Source organism: Cotesia glomerata, linkage group LG5, assembly GCF_020080835.1.
Source record: "Cotesia glomerata isolate CgM1 linkage group LG5, MPM_Cglom_v2.3, whole genome shotgun sequence".
In the NCBI taxonomy this organism is placed as follows: domain Eukaryota; kingdom Metazoa; phylum Arthropoda; class Insecta; order Hymenoptera; family Braconidae; genus Cotesia; species Cotesia glomerata.
The window spans coordinates 21,545,176-21,562,773 of NC_058162.1; the positions used below are offsets into that span (position 1 = coordinate 21,545,176).

At 31.2% G+C, this 17,598-nt stretch overlaps 2 protein-coding genes and 1 long non-coding RNA gene across 3 annotated transcripts; 2 read left to right on the forward strand and 1 right to left on the reverse strand.

The window, feature by feature from the left end:
* Positions 1-4,541: 4,541 nt before the first annotated feature.
* Positions 4,542-5,387, forward strand: LOC123265018. Its single transcript, XM_044728597.1, has one exon. It carries the CDS (start codon positions 4,611-4,613, stop codon positions 5,325-5,327), a length of 717 nt encoding a protein of 238 aa, XP_044584532.1. The 5' UTR covers positions 4,542-4,610; the 3' UTR covers positions 5,328-5,387.
* Positions 5,388-7,468: 2,081 nt separating this feature from the next.
* LOC123265611 lies at positions 7,469-8,576 on the reverse strand. Its single transcript, XM_044729404.1, has one exon. It carries the CDS (start codon positions 8,513-8,515, stop codon positions 7,613-7,615), a length of 903 nt encoding a protein of 300 aa, XP_044585339.1. The 5' UTR covers positions 8,516-8,576; the 3' UTR covers positions 7,469-7,612.
* A 7,223-nt stretch (positions 8,577-15,799) lies between these two features.
* Positions 15,800-17,122, forward strand: LOC123266181. Its single transcript, XR_006509715.1, has 3 exons — positions 15,800-15,834; positions 16,010-16,696; positions 17,067-17,122. It is a non-coding gene; the product is annotated as an uncharacterized LOC123266181 (long non-coding RNA).
* The last annotated feature ends 476 nt before the right edge of the window (positions 17,123-17,598 follow it).

The following is a 17,598-nucleotide window of genomic DNA, read 5'->3' on the forward strand; positions in this document are numbered from 1 at the left end:
AATTTTACCTCATTAAAAGATATCATTGCGTATGCGCAGTAAATTTTTGCTTATTGTAGCAGTGTTGTCAGATTAGGCTATTTTTATTTGCAATCGGCTGTTAAATTTCATTCTTAGCGGCAAGTAGCCGTTTGGGCTATTTTGAATCTCAAGCCGACAAAAAAAATTTTTTTTTTCGGAATATTAACAATTTTCTCTGATGGCCAACTGTTACTACAAAGTATGTTTTAGGTTTTACGTACAAAATTTTATCTTTTCTTCACCACGCAAAACTATATATAATTAATATAAATAATTTTTCAGTTCTATCAATAATCATTATAATTATCTTATCTATTTTTTTCTTAACCTGTAATACATCAGTTAAGAAAAAAAAAAATTTTTTTCCAATTAATTATCAAATCTTTCATCAATCTTATAATTTACATGAATAACATTTATTAATAACATTTAGTGGACGGTATTTTTGATAGTTTGTGATAAAAGTACTGCATTTTTCCCATATTGTATAATTTATCTTAACATTACACCAGATTAAGTTACTGAGCAATACTTTGAAATGATCAACATCAGAATAATCACTGTTAACATCATAAACGATATTTGTACAATTGCTGTTATAACTGTATGTTGGTGTCAATATCTGATAGTTAACCCCTCTAATTGTAGGTGCGTACACACTTAAATTATTTAACGGATAATAAAAGTTTGTGTTGATTAGCTGAATCCATAGACCACTAGGAGCTACGGAATAAATAATATTGCCGTTAATTGGATATGGAGGATTAAAATGTATGTATCTTCGACTTCTGTTTGGGTCTAAAGTGTCTGGGTCGTCACTGTAATATTTGGTATTTAGTTTGCATGCATAACGCAAAACAGTGTAATCATTTTTATTGTACGTTAGAAAAATCCAGATCGGCGGACGGGCTGTACAAGCATTGTAATTATCGGGATCATCAGATATTGAATCGTTATTGTTTTTTCTATTGCAGTGAATACGATTGTTAAAGTAGTCTGTTAACACAATAAATGGTCGGCCATCATCGCGTAAGCATTCGTTTTTGATAAATTTGTTGGCACATATCATTTTATGTTTCAATTGTAATTATTCATGAATTTTCTTTCTTTCTAATTAATAACTGTATGATAAATTTAATATAAATATCCATTCTTTAAATTTTTTTTATCTTATTGCAGGAATTGTTATTTAAATAGTTAACGTGAGGTTGATCGAGCTCCACGAGATCTTCTGCGATTTACTTTACGTCCAACACGTTTAACGGATTTAGGTCCACGGCTTAAAGACCTTCTATTTGAACGACTTCGGGAACGACTCCCTGCTCGCGAACCTTTTCTTGATTTGCTCCTGGAGCGTGATCGTGATCGTGATCGTGATCTACTTCTAGTCATCTTTTTATTGTTCTAATAAATATAGTTTATTTTTGTAAAATTTTTTTTACGTCAATAATTTGACATAAAATCATCAACTTTTAATAATTATAAAGTTTACAGTTCTAATAAAACGTAATAAAAAATAAAAAAATTTTTTTCGCTTAAAAATTTCAAATAATTCATATGAATTATAAAACAAGATCAATCTATTAATTTTTAGATTCGATTTGATACTTTTCAAAATTTGATGATGCAAAAGAAGAATCAATTTAAAATAATAAAACCTTTTTGTTTGATACTTTTATTAGTAACTATTACGCAAATACTATACACTTCAGTAAAAGAAGCTTATTTCGTAAAAATGAAACACTTGTTAAGGTTATTAAAGGATAGTTCACTTGAAGATAACAAACAATTATACGATTCTGTCGTAGTATTAGCAAACTATGATACTCCATGGTTGACAAATGATGACATGATGTTTCTCACAGCTTCAGAATTTGATAATATAAGTCTGTACAAATTATTTATACACGTCGAAAATATAAAATCAGTTACAGACGATGCATTTTTCAAAGAAATAGACACGCTCATTCTAGAAAATTTTGGTGACAATGAATTACGTGAACTGAAGATAACGTCGATGACAAATTTAAATGTGGTAAATTCTTTGATTATAGCATTGCTAACAATACCAATAAACACATTTACAGTTAATATAAGCAAAACTAAATTTTCAGTTGAAAAGAGTTTAGAAAACAGTTTACCTATAAGCCCTCTAAAAATGCTGCTAAAGAATCCGGCTCTGTTGGACGCTAATGACGTAATCCACAAATCGTATCGCTGTGAAAAAAAGATCGAGTCAATCGATATTTACGTTGGACCACCTGTTCACTATGATGACTTCACGAATTTATTGTGCGTGTTAATGAAAATACCAAGCAACGAACTGTGGCAATCAAGCCACAAAAACCATGGTTACGAAACTCAAATGATTATCGTCAATAATTTGAGAATCATTAACACTGAATTGAATGATCCGAAAGTGAGTAAAATCATTGAATCGTTGATAAAACTGCAAGTTCTCAAAATTCAGGATATTAAGACCGCAGTCGACAGTGCACTAAGTGCTTTGCATCATAACCAATTATATGAACAAAATCGTTCTGAAAATGATGCAACAAGTAACGAAAAATTTGAGATGAGTAATATACCTGCTCAACTAAGGACACCATTACAGCATATACTTTTGATAAGTTACATATTTAACAGTGAACAAGAGTTATCATTGAATAATCTGGACAGGGCAGTGCTGGCAGCTTTGAACCATGAATTGATTGATTTGAAGATCGACATATCATACAGCCCATTGTCATCGCTGTTGAACTCTTCATTGCCGTCAGATATCGAAATATGCGACAACCTGGATCGCGGGACAGTAAAGTCGATATTGGCGTCGTACAATAACTTTCAAAATAATATTCCATTGATTCAGTTAAACACAATAGCCTGTCCGTTGATTTACAAGCAATTTATAGCAATATTTCCATTTTACAACGGAAATATAATAAATATCGTCAAATGCAATGAAGTCAGTGAGTTGAATTGTGACGGAAGTTATGACGTGGTGTCGTTATGCCCTCATCCGACTTACAATCCGTCATATATATCAGATACAGTTATAAAAAAGTTAGAATTGCTGATATCGTTCTTAGAATTCGACGGTAATTACAGTAATTTTGAAAAGATTATCAACTTGATACCTTTTGATGTCGACGATATGTCCTATATTATGACCATAATGTTTTCAATGACAAATATTGTTTACGTAACTGTTTGTGCTGCTGTTTACACGTATCATATGAGCATATTCAAACATTATCATGTTCAAAGTATGTATCGGTTGACAAGTATTCTTGGTCCCGATGCTTACAAATTAGTTTTAAATAACAATATAAACTTGCCGCCAATCCAAGAACGAACTAGCCAATTACATTTAATGTCCATAAACGCACTGTTTCCAGCGCAATTGCACTTAGCTAATGTTCCACTAGATAAATTTGACAATACGATAACAAATGATAATAACGTTAATAAGTACAACTTGAACAAACATTTCAGTAAAACTTATCCCGAGTATATTGTATGGTTGTACTTATTGTCGCTGACTAATGCTCATAAAGAACGCGATGATGATCTTATCAAACGTGAAAATTACTTACTGATGATGCTACGCAACACTGTTGAAAATCCTCACGAGTTGCATTATATTAAGCAGAAATTGCAGCATAATGTAAGCGAACTTAACACTAAATTTTCTGTGGGAACAAATTATCAAATGATTGATTTTAATAATAATGATATTGATATAGAAGAAACCCGTGCGACGGGTGAAGAGATTACAGGAGAAATAACGGATCGTGTTAATCGTCAACCGGAACAACATGATGTTGGTATTATTTATCGGTATTTAATTAACAATAAATGTAACCTACAAAATGATGTATGGGGATTATTGTATTTTATGTTACGCACAAAGAATGTTGATGATTTTATTGATTGTATTAAATGTTACATTGACGATTTATAATTTTAGTTTTGTTTGATTTTTATGATTATTAATTTTTCACTTTCCAAGTTTTTAAAGTTTGAAATTTAAAAAAAAATTGGAAAGTTATTAGTTCAATCCGATTTTTAAAAATCGAGTTCTTATGATCACTTAGATCTAATGAAAGTTTAAAGTCAATGGGTCAAAATGTTTCAAGAATACTTAAAATAAAAAAAATTTATATGTTTTCTTGAGATAACTTTAAAACTTGCTGACCAATCGACATTAAAATTAATACAAACTTTTCGTGCTAAAAAAAGATATCACCGTTACACAACTTTTTAAAAAAAGAACTGATCTGAAACAATTTTTAGATTTTTTGAGTCCGAAAAACTAAAAAATCAACTAATTTATAAATTTTTTTAACGCTTCGAGTTTGAAATAGCGAAAAAGTTCAAGAATGGCTTGCAAGGTCAACGTTTTCCAAATTTTTTGTTATATCACTAATTGAACAAAAGATCTGATTATAGATTATAAGCTCTAAACAATGAATCCAAGAGAGAATTATTGAGTTAATCAGTTTAATTAATTTATTTAAATAAATAGTTTTTATTAGTACTAGAATTTTAAAAACTATAAACGGATAACTATACAAATAAATATAAAAATGGATAAAGTTTTTGGGGTTTTTGATAAAGAATACGACTCTAATGATATGTATCAACAAATAGCACGATCAATTGGTACAAATGATGGTATACTCAAAAAAATATACAACAATGACAAAGCAGCATTTGATAGAAATTTAATAGATAAATTAATATCGCTCTGTCAAAAAAAAGAATACGGTATAAATGATTTACTCGAACTAGAAGATATCGTAAAATTGTCCATATTCTCAGAATACATTGAAGAAAAAAATATCGAACGTTTGAGTATATTGGAAAAATATTTAGACGCTTATTTATCGGCGATTTGTAAAAGTAAAAATTTAAACTTTTTTATGATGCGCAATAAATTGCTACCATTATTACGTGTAAAAACAAAACCACCGGTTGGTGAGTTGGACATACTATCAAAGGGTAAAGTTATTATGAAGTACCCGGAATTAGTTAATAATCGTAAAATTAATAACAACGTTGATATTGCTCACATGATACGCGCACAGCAATTACACGTACGTAATTCTCCGTGTGAAGAAGTAACTTATGTTGATTCTACTAATTCATTTGGTGACAAACAAATCGTGTTAACTGGGCCTATTTTTACAACTGTTGCTACAGGCATGATTAATTTACAAAATATTATGTTAAGAAATGATAATGATATGGGAATTACTGTCAAGCCATTTTTGGAAGTCAATACCGTTAATTGGGATGTTTGATATACTTTTATTTGTGTAAATGGATTTTTAAATTATAATACATTGGAAAATTCTTTTTTTCAATTTAAATTTCCCACCTATTGGTTTTAAACATACGTGCATGCGCTTCAACCATTTTAAATAACGCCCGCCATTTTATCTGCAAAACATTTCTTCTGTTTTATCTTTAAATTATGAGTTTTAATGAGTGAAGTGATTAGAAAAAAAAAATTTATGTTTTATTAAATAATGAATATTATTAGTACCGTGAATAAATTATAGTTTAAAATCATCATAATCATAGCTTATAACAATGCGTTTGTCACACGAATACTTCATGAGTGTACTTTCAGATCCAATATTTCTCAACAGAGTTAAAATCCACGCAAACGATGATTTTAAAACACGCTCGATCCAAGTGACTAATGAAGAAGCGTGCAAATATTTTTGGATGAAAGTATGGATGGATATACTGATACCGGCTTACCAAAAACTTGAATTTTACCGCGAAGTTGAAGACAATAATTTAATAGTACATATTAACGCACTTGACTATCCTGAGTACAATTACGTTAATTTATTAGGTGTTCCACCAACATGGACACAGTTGCACTATGTCAGTACAATAGCGCAAAGTAAAAAAAATCCGTTTTTAAAGCCAATATTCAACTCTTCAGGAGTATTCATAGCTTATCTAATTGCCGCAATGATAATTACTTTCTATTACATACTTAAAGAATTCTAAATTTGAATAAACTTATTAGTAGTAGCAATAAATGACAATGGATCTGACACACGATAAATATTACTTAAGAAAACTTACCAGAGATTATGGAGAAAACTTTTTTTCTTATTCAGGATTCATAGCATGTATATTTTCGTTTATAATGTTTATGGTTACTGTATCTGTTTACATGTCATTCTGTTTGATAAAAGAGGACATCAAACATGAGAAGAAGGCAAAACAGTTGACCTCTGAACCTGAAAAGAAAATTGATTTGAAAGATAATCAAACTAGTTATAAGTTGGACACCAAAAACAAAGAAAAATATGTTTCTTCACCTCAAATTGATCCTAAGTTTCCATACGCACAGCCGAGAAAAATTAATACCAAAAAAACTGTCGATGAATTAAATACAACATTCAAAACAACTAAATAGTAAGCGTATTTTAGTTGAGAAAAATGCCAAAAAAAATAGCTTCCGACGAAGAAATAATCAGAATTATTCTTCTATCTGTTTATATCTTTTTCGCATTACTTTTAATGTTCCCCAATATGTTTAAACGTAAAGTCCAAGCTAAACCGAAATCTCAGACAGCTAAATCTGGTGATGATAAAGCGCCTGAAGCAGATAAAGAAAAAAAATAATTTAGCATTTAGTTAAAGTAGTTATATATTTAGACAACAAGTAAGGAGTAAATTTTAGTACCTCTAAAATGATTATTTATGATACAATAGAGAAATTACAAGAAAAATTAACAGTGACAGTGATAAGGTTTTCTGAGTATTGGCTTTTATTTAATCCAAAAGATAAAGATGAATTGAATTTGGTATTATGCAATGAAATTGATGAAGACAGAAAAAAAATGAAACATACGTACTACATTAAACTAAGTAAAGGCGATGATATTGATATCATGTCATCATTTGAACAAGCGCTAGACACTTTGAATCTAGATCGCTTGGTTAGAATACGAATTGTTGATACTGATCATCATCACAAATTATCGATTAAATTGACGTGCGTTTTGAAGACAATAGCTCAACATAAACTCGTTGATAAAATTACTTATTCTTTGATTTAAATAGTACTTTTATTAAATTTGTATTAGAATATTTGACAGTTTTAAGATTCTTTTTGCTTGACAAAATCCAAAATAATTTCAACAAGACTTTGAAACAATAGTAATAAAATTTTAAGAAAAGTTAAAAACTTCCACTGAATCAGTTGAAGTTTAGTGAATTTGAAGAAAATCATAAAATTTTAAATTATCTTAAATGAGAAAAAAAAAAACATTTTTTGTTGACTAAATCTGAAAGAAGAAATATGCATGAAAAGAATAGAAATTTCCACTACAAAATGAATTAATGATATTAAGAAATATAATAACTATTTCGCAATGATTAATTAATGGATAAGAAAAGTATTAGCTACGTTACAAAAAATTTAATTTATCTAAAATAATTAATCAATAATTTCCAGTACTTATCAACATTAAAAATATTCAAACCAATGCGATGTTTATGGCGCAATTGGACCAGCTATTACTTCAAACTCATTAGTAAATAATTTATTTTTTCATTTTTACCAATTTAATGTACTAACATACGAAATACCATCATGAGATTCACAATAATCTTTAATTTTTGTAATTTCCTTCAATGCCCACGTATAAAACTGTGTCAAGTCTTCAACTTTACTCTTCCCCGGGACATTAACATAAAGCATGTAATCGTTAGTAAAATTGCTTGGCAAATCGTCAACGATGCATGAAAACGTAATTTCACGTACTTGATATCTCGTATATAATTCGGCCATTACAATTCCTATGCCTTTATTCGAACCACACGATTGCAAGGTCGGTCTTGTGATAGTTACATCAAAAAAGTTTTCCGGTATTTTCACGGTTCTTAAAGAATCGCGCACGTGTTCAGATGTACCGTGAGACCATAACACAATGTAATTAAATATACGTTTGAATTCATTTAACTGATCGATCAGTTGCCGTGAACGAGATCTAATTGAATCGTCTATCAAAGTATCGTCTAGATCAAGAACAACGACACTTGCACGTGTTAAACCAGATGATTCATATGTTTCTGATAAGCTTCTAAGCCTATCATTTAGTACCTCGAATGATAAACTCTCTTTGTGTTTCATGTAATGCGTGTAATGATGCAAATCTTGTATGTCCAAATACTCTTCCGACATTTGCTGGCTATTTCCACAAAACAGAACCAATGTTATTTGGTGCATCAACTTTTTTTCTGAAAATTTTGATGTTTTATTTTTGGTCAAGGATGGCACAGGCTCGGTTATTGTTATCGTTTTTCTATTTGTCTTATCATATTTAAATACATGCTCAAAATAAGTACGACATAATGCCCAAATTATATCGTTTCGTTTTGATATTATTTTTTTGTACTGATTCGGACTGTATTCCGAACGAAGTTTATCGTCGTGATATAAGTAGAGTAAACAATTCATTTTGTTATTCTATTAATAGACGATTTTTAATAATTATTATTGTTTATTCATTACTAATAAATAAATTATAAATATAAATTTATTATTAATTTTTAACTTTCAGATAAAAAAAATTAAATATTTGTAAAAATTGGGAAAATTTATTTCACGCTGAATTCTAAAAGTCGAGTTTTCATCGGATCAATCAGAATTATGTTTGCGATAATTACTTTTCAAATGAGAGATATATTATAAACTCTAGTTTTGTGCTTAAAAAATTCAATTATTTGCGAATATCAATACTGCCATTCTAATACGTCGTATCCTACAAAATTTGACAAGTTGGCTTCTTTGGAAAAATGGAATCATAACAATATTATGCAAGTCATATTGAAATTTTAAAAGTCAAATAGTTTAATAACGAGGGTAAAAGACCCCATTAGTGGCGGAGACCCCATTACTGACACTTTCTTTGATTTTGGTACTTATTCAATTAATGAAATCATTAATTTCAATAATGAATATATTGTTTCTAATGTTTAAGACCTTTAGATCGAAACGAAGTTCACGTAAACCTACGTAAAATTTGACGTAAAGTATACGCTAACAGTAGAGCAACAGTTGTACTTAAAACTGTTGACGTCAAGTTAACGTTAACTTTCCGCAACTTCACGTTAACTTTAAGCGAACCTTTCGGAAAATTCCGGCAGTAGATTTACGCTAAATTGACGCGAAGTTAACGTAAAGTTGACGTAAATCATTGAACATCAACTTAATTGATGGTCAACCCGTGCCAACTGGGATAACGTATTAGAATGGCAGTATCGATATGTATGTTTTTAATTGTTTTGAGCTTAAAAAAATCTGAAGTTTATCAAATCTTTATTATTTACTTTCTTCGTCTCAATAAATTAGAAAATTAGTTACTAAATTAGATCCCACTTCAATATTTCAAATTTTATTTGCATCTTGAAGCATTTATGAATTGTTAATGCGTATAAAAAATTAATTTAATCTGTTCAATTAAACCTAATTTGTTTCAGTTCCATAATTGCATTCACATCAAATGTTTTCGTTGTTTTATCAAGGTTTTTCATGGATTCATTGATCAACTTAGCAATAACTTCACCTTTCTTCTTCATCGCAGCGTCTGTTATATTAACTAATTTACCAAATTCATCTACGAAGTCTTTTAAAGATATCGTATAATCTTTATGACTGTTAAATATTGGCGTGTAAAATATTCTTCCCTCAGTGATGTGAGATATCAAAATACTTATTTTGACTATAAATTGGTTAAGATCAGCACACCGTTCGTTGTACTGTTGAGCGGCTTTATTTTTTTGTGATTTTAAGTTAAAATACTTTTTCCAATAAAGCTGACTCTTCTTTGCGCGATCACTGTCGGATTCAAAATCATTCTCTTGATATATATGCCGATTTCTTTCAAGTCCGTCGTGTTCTTTTGCAATGTCAATATACGTCTGTTTCGATGAATCAAGATCCTCTATACATTTCAAAACTTGTTTGTTAAAATCTGTCTGTATGTCCGATAAAAAACTTTTTAGATCTTTTACTAATTTATCATAAGTGGTAGTAACTGTTTTATATTCTTTATAAAATTCTATAGAAATATTTTCAAGTTTTATGTCTCTTATATATTTATTACATTCATTATTCAGTACATTACATACTTTATCAATGTAACGACATAATGTAATAATAAAATTATTCAGCTCTATCATTTTACTTTTAAACCTATTATCGCGGAAATTAATCATGTTCAATGACAATCCAGCATAATTGTTTGGCGAATGCTCTAGGGAATCAACTCTGTTCCTCAGTAATGCCGGGATTGTTGGATATGAATTTCTATTGTTTAGCTGACTCATTTTTAATAAATTTTGCTTTAACTATAGTATAATAAATTAGTTTCAAAAAATTAATAATCTTATTCTTCATTCGATTAATATTAAGGTAGTACCTTCGGTTAGAGATTAACCCTTCAAAATTTCATTAAATTTGACATGTTACTAAAGTATAGTAAGATACTAAGCTAACTAAATTTTTCAAAAATTCAAGAAAACCAGTCAAAATATTGAGATTTTAAAGTTGTAGAGTTAAACATTGTCTTATAAGAAATTAGAGTTTTTATTTTATTTTACAAAAAGTAACGTTCAGATTTCAATAAAAATGTAGGTGATGAAAAGAAAAAAATATCAAATTAATAAACAAAAACTTTCAAAAGTTACCTCTATCTCTCTTTCTCTAATACGACTTTACATAGGAAAATCAACTACGTAAATTGAATAAAGCTTTTTATGGAATACTACACAGAAAAAAATTTTCAATTTTCTTAACAGAAGGTTAAAAAAATGTCCTTGAATCAAGTAGGGGAAGGGGGGGGGGGCAAAATGGGCCCCTTAAGAAAAAAATGTTGATATCCTTGTTGTTTTCCTCTGGTTTTACTTTTTTTTTAGTCCCTTGCCAAGTATTTGACCTCAATTTGCTCTGTTCATTAAAAATAAAAAATTGAAAATGTGGGGCAAAATGGGCCACCTTCATAAAATTTTTATAATATGAGTTTTTCAGCTCGTTTTACTTTTTTTGGCCTTTTACTGAGTTTATGGTATTGATTTTTTTGTGTATATCGAAATTAAAAAATTGAGAAAAGTGGGGTGAAACGGGCCCCCCAAAAAACTCAATATGTTTCTTACTTGTTTTATATTTTGAATTTTTTTATTATGTATTCAGTATAAGAAATTAGGATAACAATAGACCCTAAAAGCCATCCCTGCAACTTCCCGCTAGCTCCATACCTAAGCGCTCCACATTTCACGCCAAAAGCAATAATAAATCAGGTAAAAAATGTCGGTGTAATTTAAAAAAAAAAACGCGTTTTTTGAATTATTTCGACAACGGTATCTCTCAAACTAATCAACCAATTTCAGTCGCGTTAACGGCGATCAACGCGGGTTTCTAAGCTTAAAAACCGAACAGTTTTTCGAATCGATTGGTTAAGCCAATAAAAATGTATCACAAAAAAAAACAATTTTTTAGAATTTTTTAGACGATATCTCACAAATGAATTAACCGATTTAAAAAAAATTAAAGGCATTCTATGCAGTCTTTCTAGAACAAAAAGATTATTTATCACTAACCAAACAATCGGACGTGAAATTTCAAAGATGTGTTAAAAAAATACTTTTTTTAATTTTTTAAAATTAAATATCTCTCGAACCATTCAACCGATTTTGACGTTATTGGCGGCGATTGAAGTGATTTTTTAAGCTCTAAAAATCATCTCGTTGAATCAAAAACGATCCAGGAATAAATGTCGGAGTTATGTAAGAAAAAAAAACACTTTTTCCCTGATGTTTTGTTCACGATACCTCACAAACGAATCGACCGCTTTTGATCGCGTTGACGACAATCGACACAGTTTTTTAGGCCTAAGAGCTAATTAGTTTTTGAAAACGATTAATTCAGCAGATTAAAATTTATTAAAAAAAAAACATTTTCTGAAAATTTTATTTTCGAGATTACTCAAAATCTATTAGTCCGAATCACCTTAAATATTCTAAAATATCTAGGGGCAAAGAAACTCTTTCGATTGCTGTCAATCCCGTTTGAATCGGTCGAGCCGTTTAAAAGTTATGAGAGGTTTACGTTCACACACACACACACACACACACACACACACACACACACACACACACACACACACACACACACACACACACACACACACACACACACACACACACACACACACACACACACACACACACACACACACACACACACACACACACACACACACACATACACACACACACAGTGGAATGTCATGTATGATGGCCTGCTGAGACTGACTCTTCCAAGAAGTGTCAAGCTTGTTGCATATGCAGACGATGTAGCTGTCGTAATCGTTGCGAAACACCTAGATGAGATAAACCACATGTTCGGTATCACCTTTGAGAAAGTTAACCGGTGGATGGATTCAATGAATCTACAACTGACTAAACAGAAGACTGAGGCTGTGCTTATTACCAGCAGAAAAGTGATAGAGACCATAAAACTGAAAGTCGGAGAACAAGAAATCACATCACAACCATATATCCGATATCTGGGAGTGATGCTTGATGCCCGACTCAACTTTAAGCAGCAAGTCGAACACGTGAGTGCAAAAGCATCAGCTGTGGTAGCTAGCTTAGCACGACTGATGCCAAACGTCGGAGGCCCAAAGCAGAGCAGAAGATTACTACTATCATCTGTAGTCACATCAGTGCTCACTTACGGAATATCTATCTGGGCGGACGCACTAGAAAAGCAAGAATCATGGAGAAAGGCTGGACCAGTCTACCGTCTGAGTGCCTTAAGAGTAGCAAGTGCCTTCCGCACAATATCTATGGAAGCAGTGTGTGTCATCTCCGGAACTTTGCCTCTCAGAGTCTTAGCTGAGGAAAGACGGATCCTTTACCAACGAAAGAAGTCGACCACACTAAGCGCTGAGGAGCTTGGAACAGAAGAGCGGCAGAGGAGCATAAGTAGATGGCAACTACAGTGAGATGCCACAGTGAAGGGTAGGTGGACGCATCGTCTCATACCAAGGATCAACGTTTGACTAAACCGGAGTCACGGTGAGGTCAACTATTATCTTACACAGATGTTATCAGGACACGGCTGTTTCCGGGCGTATCTCCACCGCTTCAAGCATGATGATTCCCCGGAGTGCCCGTCCTGCTCAGGAGTCAATGAAGATGCAGAGCACGTTTTCTTTGAGTGCCCACGTATTTACCCACAGCGAGATGAGCTGGAGGAAAATCCAACCAGAGACAATAGTAGCAGCAATGCTGTCATCAGAAGCTGCCTGGAACGCCACAAGCACTTTTGCTACAAAAGTGCTTACCGAGTTGCGATCCATTGAGAGGAAAAGAGCGAAAGACAGAATCTAGAAGGAAGAAATAACATCTTAGCCACCAGAAGGAAGAGCGGCAGCTAATTCCTCCCCCCGCGAAGAAATGCCTTACGGCGGTACCATGGGGGATCAGAGGATAGAAGAGAAAGGGGTTTTAGGGTTTAGTGGATAGGGGCGTCAGCGTCGAGTTTTAGTATGACGCTGCGTCGAGTCGCCACATATCCAGGCCAAACAGCTACGCCTGGAATCCGTAAAAAGGATTCCCCCCCCCCTAAAGAGAAAAAAAAAAAAAAACACACACACACACACTATATTTATAGATGTCTATTGTTTAAGAATTTATATATTAATAACTATCAATATTTTTATAAATATAAATATTCAAATGTATTTTTACTGACTTCTCTGAATTTAGTTCATTTTATTTTATCCAATGCCTATATTTATATTTGATAAATTTTTAAATTATCTAATTATATCGTTGTCTTTTTTTTTTAATATTATAATTTTACTTTTATTTATTTTATAAAGTGTGTGATTATTTTAATTACTAATATTTTTAATTTCTATATTAATCGTGATTGATATTTTGAGTTATTTATTTTTAGTGAATTATTTTTTCAATTTCGTTCAAATTGATGCTTATAAAGATTTTCTTTTTATTGATTTCTTTATTTACAGATGTCGAAATTTTGATTTTTCTATTTTACCTTAAAATTTTTCAACCGGTACGATTTAATGACGCGCACTGTATATAAACATAAACAATATAATTACAAAATTTATTTTAATCAAATGACAATCGAATAGAATAAATTTAGTTACAATAAAAATTCATTATCTATAAGTCAAACAAATATAGGTTCCGGACAAGTAATCACCAGCATGTCATCTACTGAAACCTTCTCCGAAAAATGCTGCATCTTATGGCATAAGAATTATTCCGATCAGTTCCGTAGTTTTCGCAGTATAACCGAACAAAAAAACTGACTTTCCATTTATTAGTATAAATTTGACACTTGTGATATCGATGATATTACCTTAAGGTAGTTGGATCCTGCGAGCAAAATTTAAAGAAACCTTCCAAATTTATTATGTAAGTAAATAAATGCATAATGCACATGCTGTTAAAATTTGGAGACGAATTACCACTTCTAACCAAAGATAATTGCAATTGAAAATGACATTTTTACACAGGCGGTATAGGAAAAGAGAGAGAAAACCACGAAGTTTTATTATTTTTGTATTGAAGAAATTTTAAGAATTTCACGAAAAACTAATATTACTTAGATTAATACATGTATAATTACCCTAAAAAATTATGGAATTCCCTACAACATAGTTTTTAAGAAATCATTGATAAACTAGTAAAGTAAACAAATAAAATCATATGTGGAAGTAAGTGAGCAAAAGTTTGGAAAATCCAAAAGTGCACGCCTCATAACGCTCATTCATTTTTTAAGAAAAAATAAATTGTGTAACTGATAAAAAAAAAAAAAAATTATAATTAAGTAATTTCTTACAGAGTATTTTTTTTTTTTTTTAAATATCAGCGCCCTTTTTTCTTGTTATATGCGCACGCAGTCTAAAAAAATCTAGCTTTATCAAGTGGCGCTATAGTTTTCACGTGACAAATAAGAAAAATTCGTTTGTCTTTGTACGGTTATATCGTAATAAATTTTAATAAAAATTCAATTTAAAAAAAAAATACGTAAACTAGGCTACTGATATGAAATACGGACCCAGTTCATCGCATTCGTAAACTAGTAAAAAAAAGTCCGGTCTTGAAATATTAATTTGTTCGGGAGTAATCATTGGTACATCCAAAATGGGGTGACATCCGGACGTCCGCGTAAAATTTTTTTCAAAACGTTTTTTTTTCAAAATAGCTACATGAAATGATTTTAGAAAGTAAAAGATGGTTTAATTTAAGTGTTTTCTCCGTGTACATCTACTTATATTATTGTATAAGTGTAATATGGTTGTGATAGAGACATTTAAAGATCAAAAAATTGCTTGACCTTGACGAGTCGAGTATAAAGCACAACCTCATGCGCTTCGCGCTATGAGGCGTGCAATAGTCCGTAAGACAGGCGACACAAATGAAAGCAGTAGCATAAACTATAGGTTGGGAAAGAACTACCTTAATATTATTACTCTAACAAACTTTTATTTTTTTCTTCCTGAATCACATGACTTGATTATAAACTTAGATTAAATAGTTTAAAAATAAATGATTGACTTTGATGAATACTCAAAATTGATCTTTAATTAATTTAAGGGGGTATTCTAGTCTAGAATTTTAAAAAATGAAAAAATTTTTTTTTCATAATTCGATAGTTTAGATATTCAAAAATATCTCCCTGAAAGGATTTTTCAAAATTCAAATTATTTTCAAAGTTACAGCCGTTTTAGTGTCGTGGCAACTCAACCGGGTTGAGCGGACGACTGCAACAATAGACTACGGGCGGTCCGGGCTACCTGAGTATGAATAGCTTTCTTTCTTTCTTGTCATATACTTTTAGTTTACTATATCAATAGTCTGAAGGTCATTGTAACGTATTAGACAAGAATCTAGTGGAATTGGTAGTAAGGGTGCTGGTAAATTGACTGATAAAGTAATCACTCAGTTGTCTGCGTACTACGGATTAGCTATCCGTCGTCATCCTGAATCCGTTGAAGATATGAAACGAGAAATATGGACCACGTACTTGCATAAAATTTCAACTGATAAGAAGCCTCAGCACATGAATTGCCCTCCTGGACCAGACAGCTGGTGCAAGTGGCAGAAAGCAGCGGTCGAAGGAACTGAGGATGACTTTCACCATGAAAATCCACCTCTAACTGATAAGGTTTTAAAAGTTATGAAACCTATTTACGAATGCTTATCAGATGATTCTTTATTAGAACGTTGCTTGGGCAGCGAAACTCAAAATAACAACGAGTCACTTAACTCTTTAATATAGACATTTGCACCCAAACATATCCATGCCGGGTCCCAGACAATTGAGATTGCTAATTGTTTAGCAGTTTGCATTTTCAATGAAGGATTTTATCCTATTTTACAAATAATGAGTCTAATGGGAATAAAAATAGGTCTGGAATCCCATGGGTTTGCTGTTAGGCGCAACGCAGTAAGGATTGAACGGTCTGAGGTTCGAGCTTCAGATGCTTCAAAAGAGGAAAGAACTGCTCGTTATACAGAGAAAAATGCTGAAAACAGTCAATATGAAGTAGAGGAAGGCCCAATATATGAAGCTGGGATGGCTGATTAAGAGAATGTAAGTTATACGTACTATTTTATCAGTTACACTGCCTGAAACTGAACGTTAAACTTTAAACGCGTTTTTCTCGAAACTACTTTTTTCGATACGGTGATGCAGATATCTTAGGTTCTAATCAGTCGATTTACTTGAAATTTAGCATGAATATTCTTCAATTATCTCGCTTTCGCACTAACCAATAAAAATTGAAAATTTCAAATTTGTAATATTTTTAAAAAATTGGAGGAAGTTGAAAAATGAGTAAAAAAATCGACTTCTATTTTTAAACAGCCGCCATTTTGTGAAAAAATTTTTTTTTTCAAGTTTTGTTCGTTTGTGCGACAATGACATTTGTACTGATCAATAATTTGGCATTGTTTTTTTTCAGATGGATACAAAGGGAGAAATCCTTTTCACGAGGACACGGCCTTTTTTTTTCTCTACCTCAAGGACTTATATCTTTTTGAAAATTTATTTTTTTTTTTTTTTTAATGTATTTTTTTGTATTCTTGAAATATCAATAAACGAATGATAAAAAATTGTATAGTAAAAATATTAACTGCTTCTTTTATATTAATTGCCAAAAAACGCTCGAAATTCAGACCTCTAGACTAGAATACCCCCTTAATTAAGGTAGTTGTTGCGTGATAAGCATTTCAACAGAAAGTCATGAAATTTTTTTTATCGAAAGATAAATATATTAATAATTCACTACCAAAATTTCAGATCAATTGATCGCACCGTTTTTGAGTAATTAATTTTCGAAATTGCATCTTTTACACGTAGAGGTATAAAGAGATGGTAAAGTTAGTATGAAATCTTTGGCCCACTCGAGTGGTACGGAAAAAGTGACACAAAATAAATAGCAAATAAACAATATTTTTTAAATAAATATAATTATCAAACTAAACGTATGATAT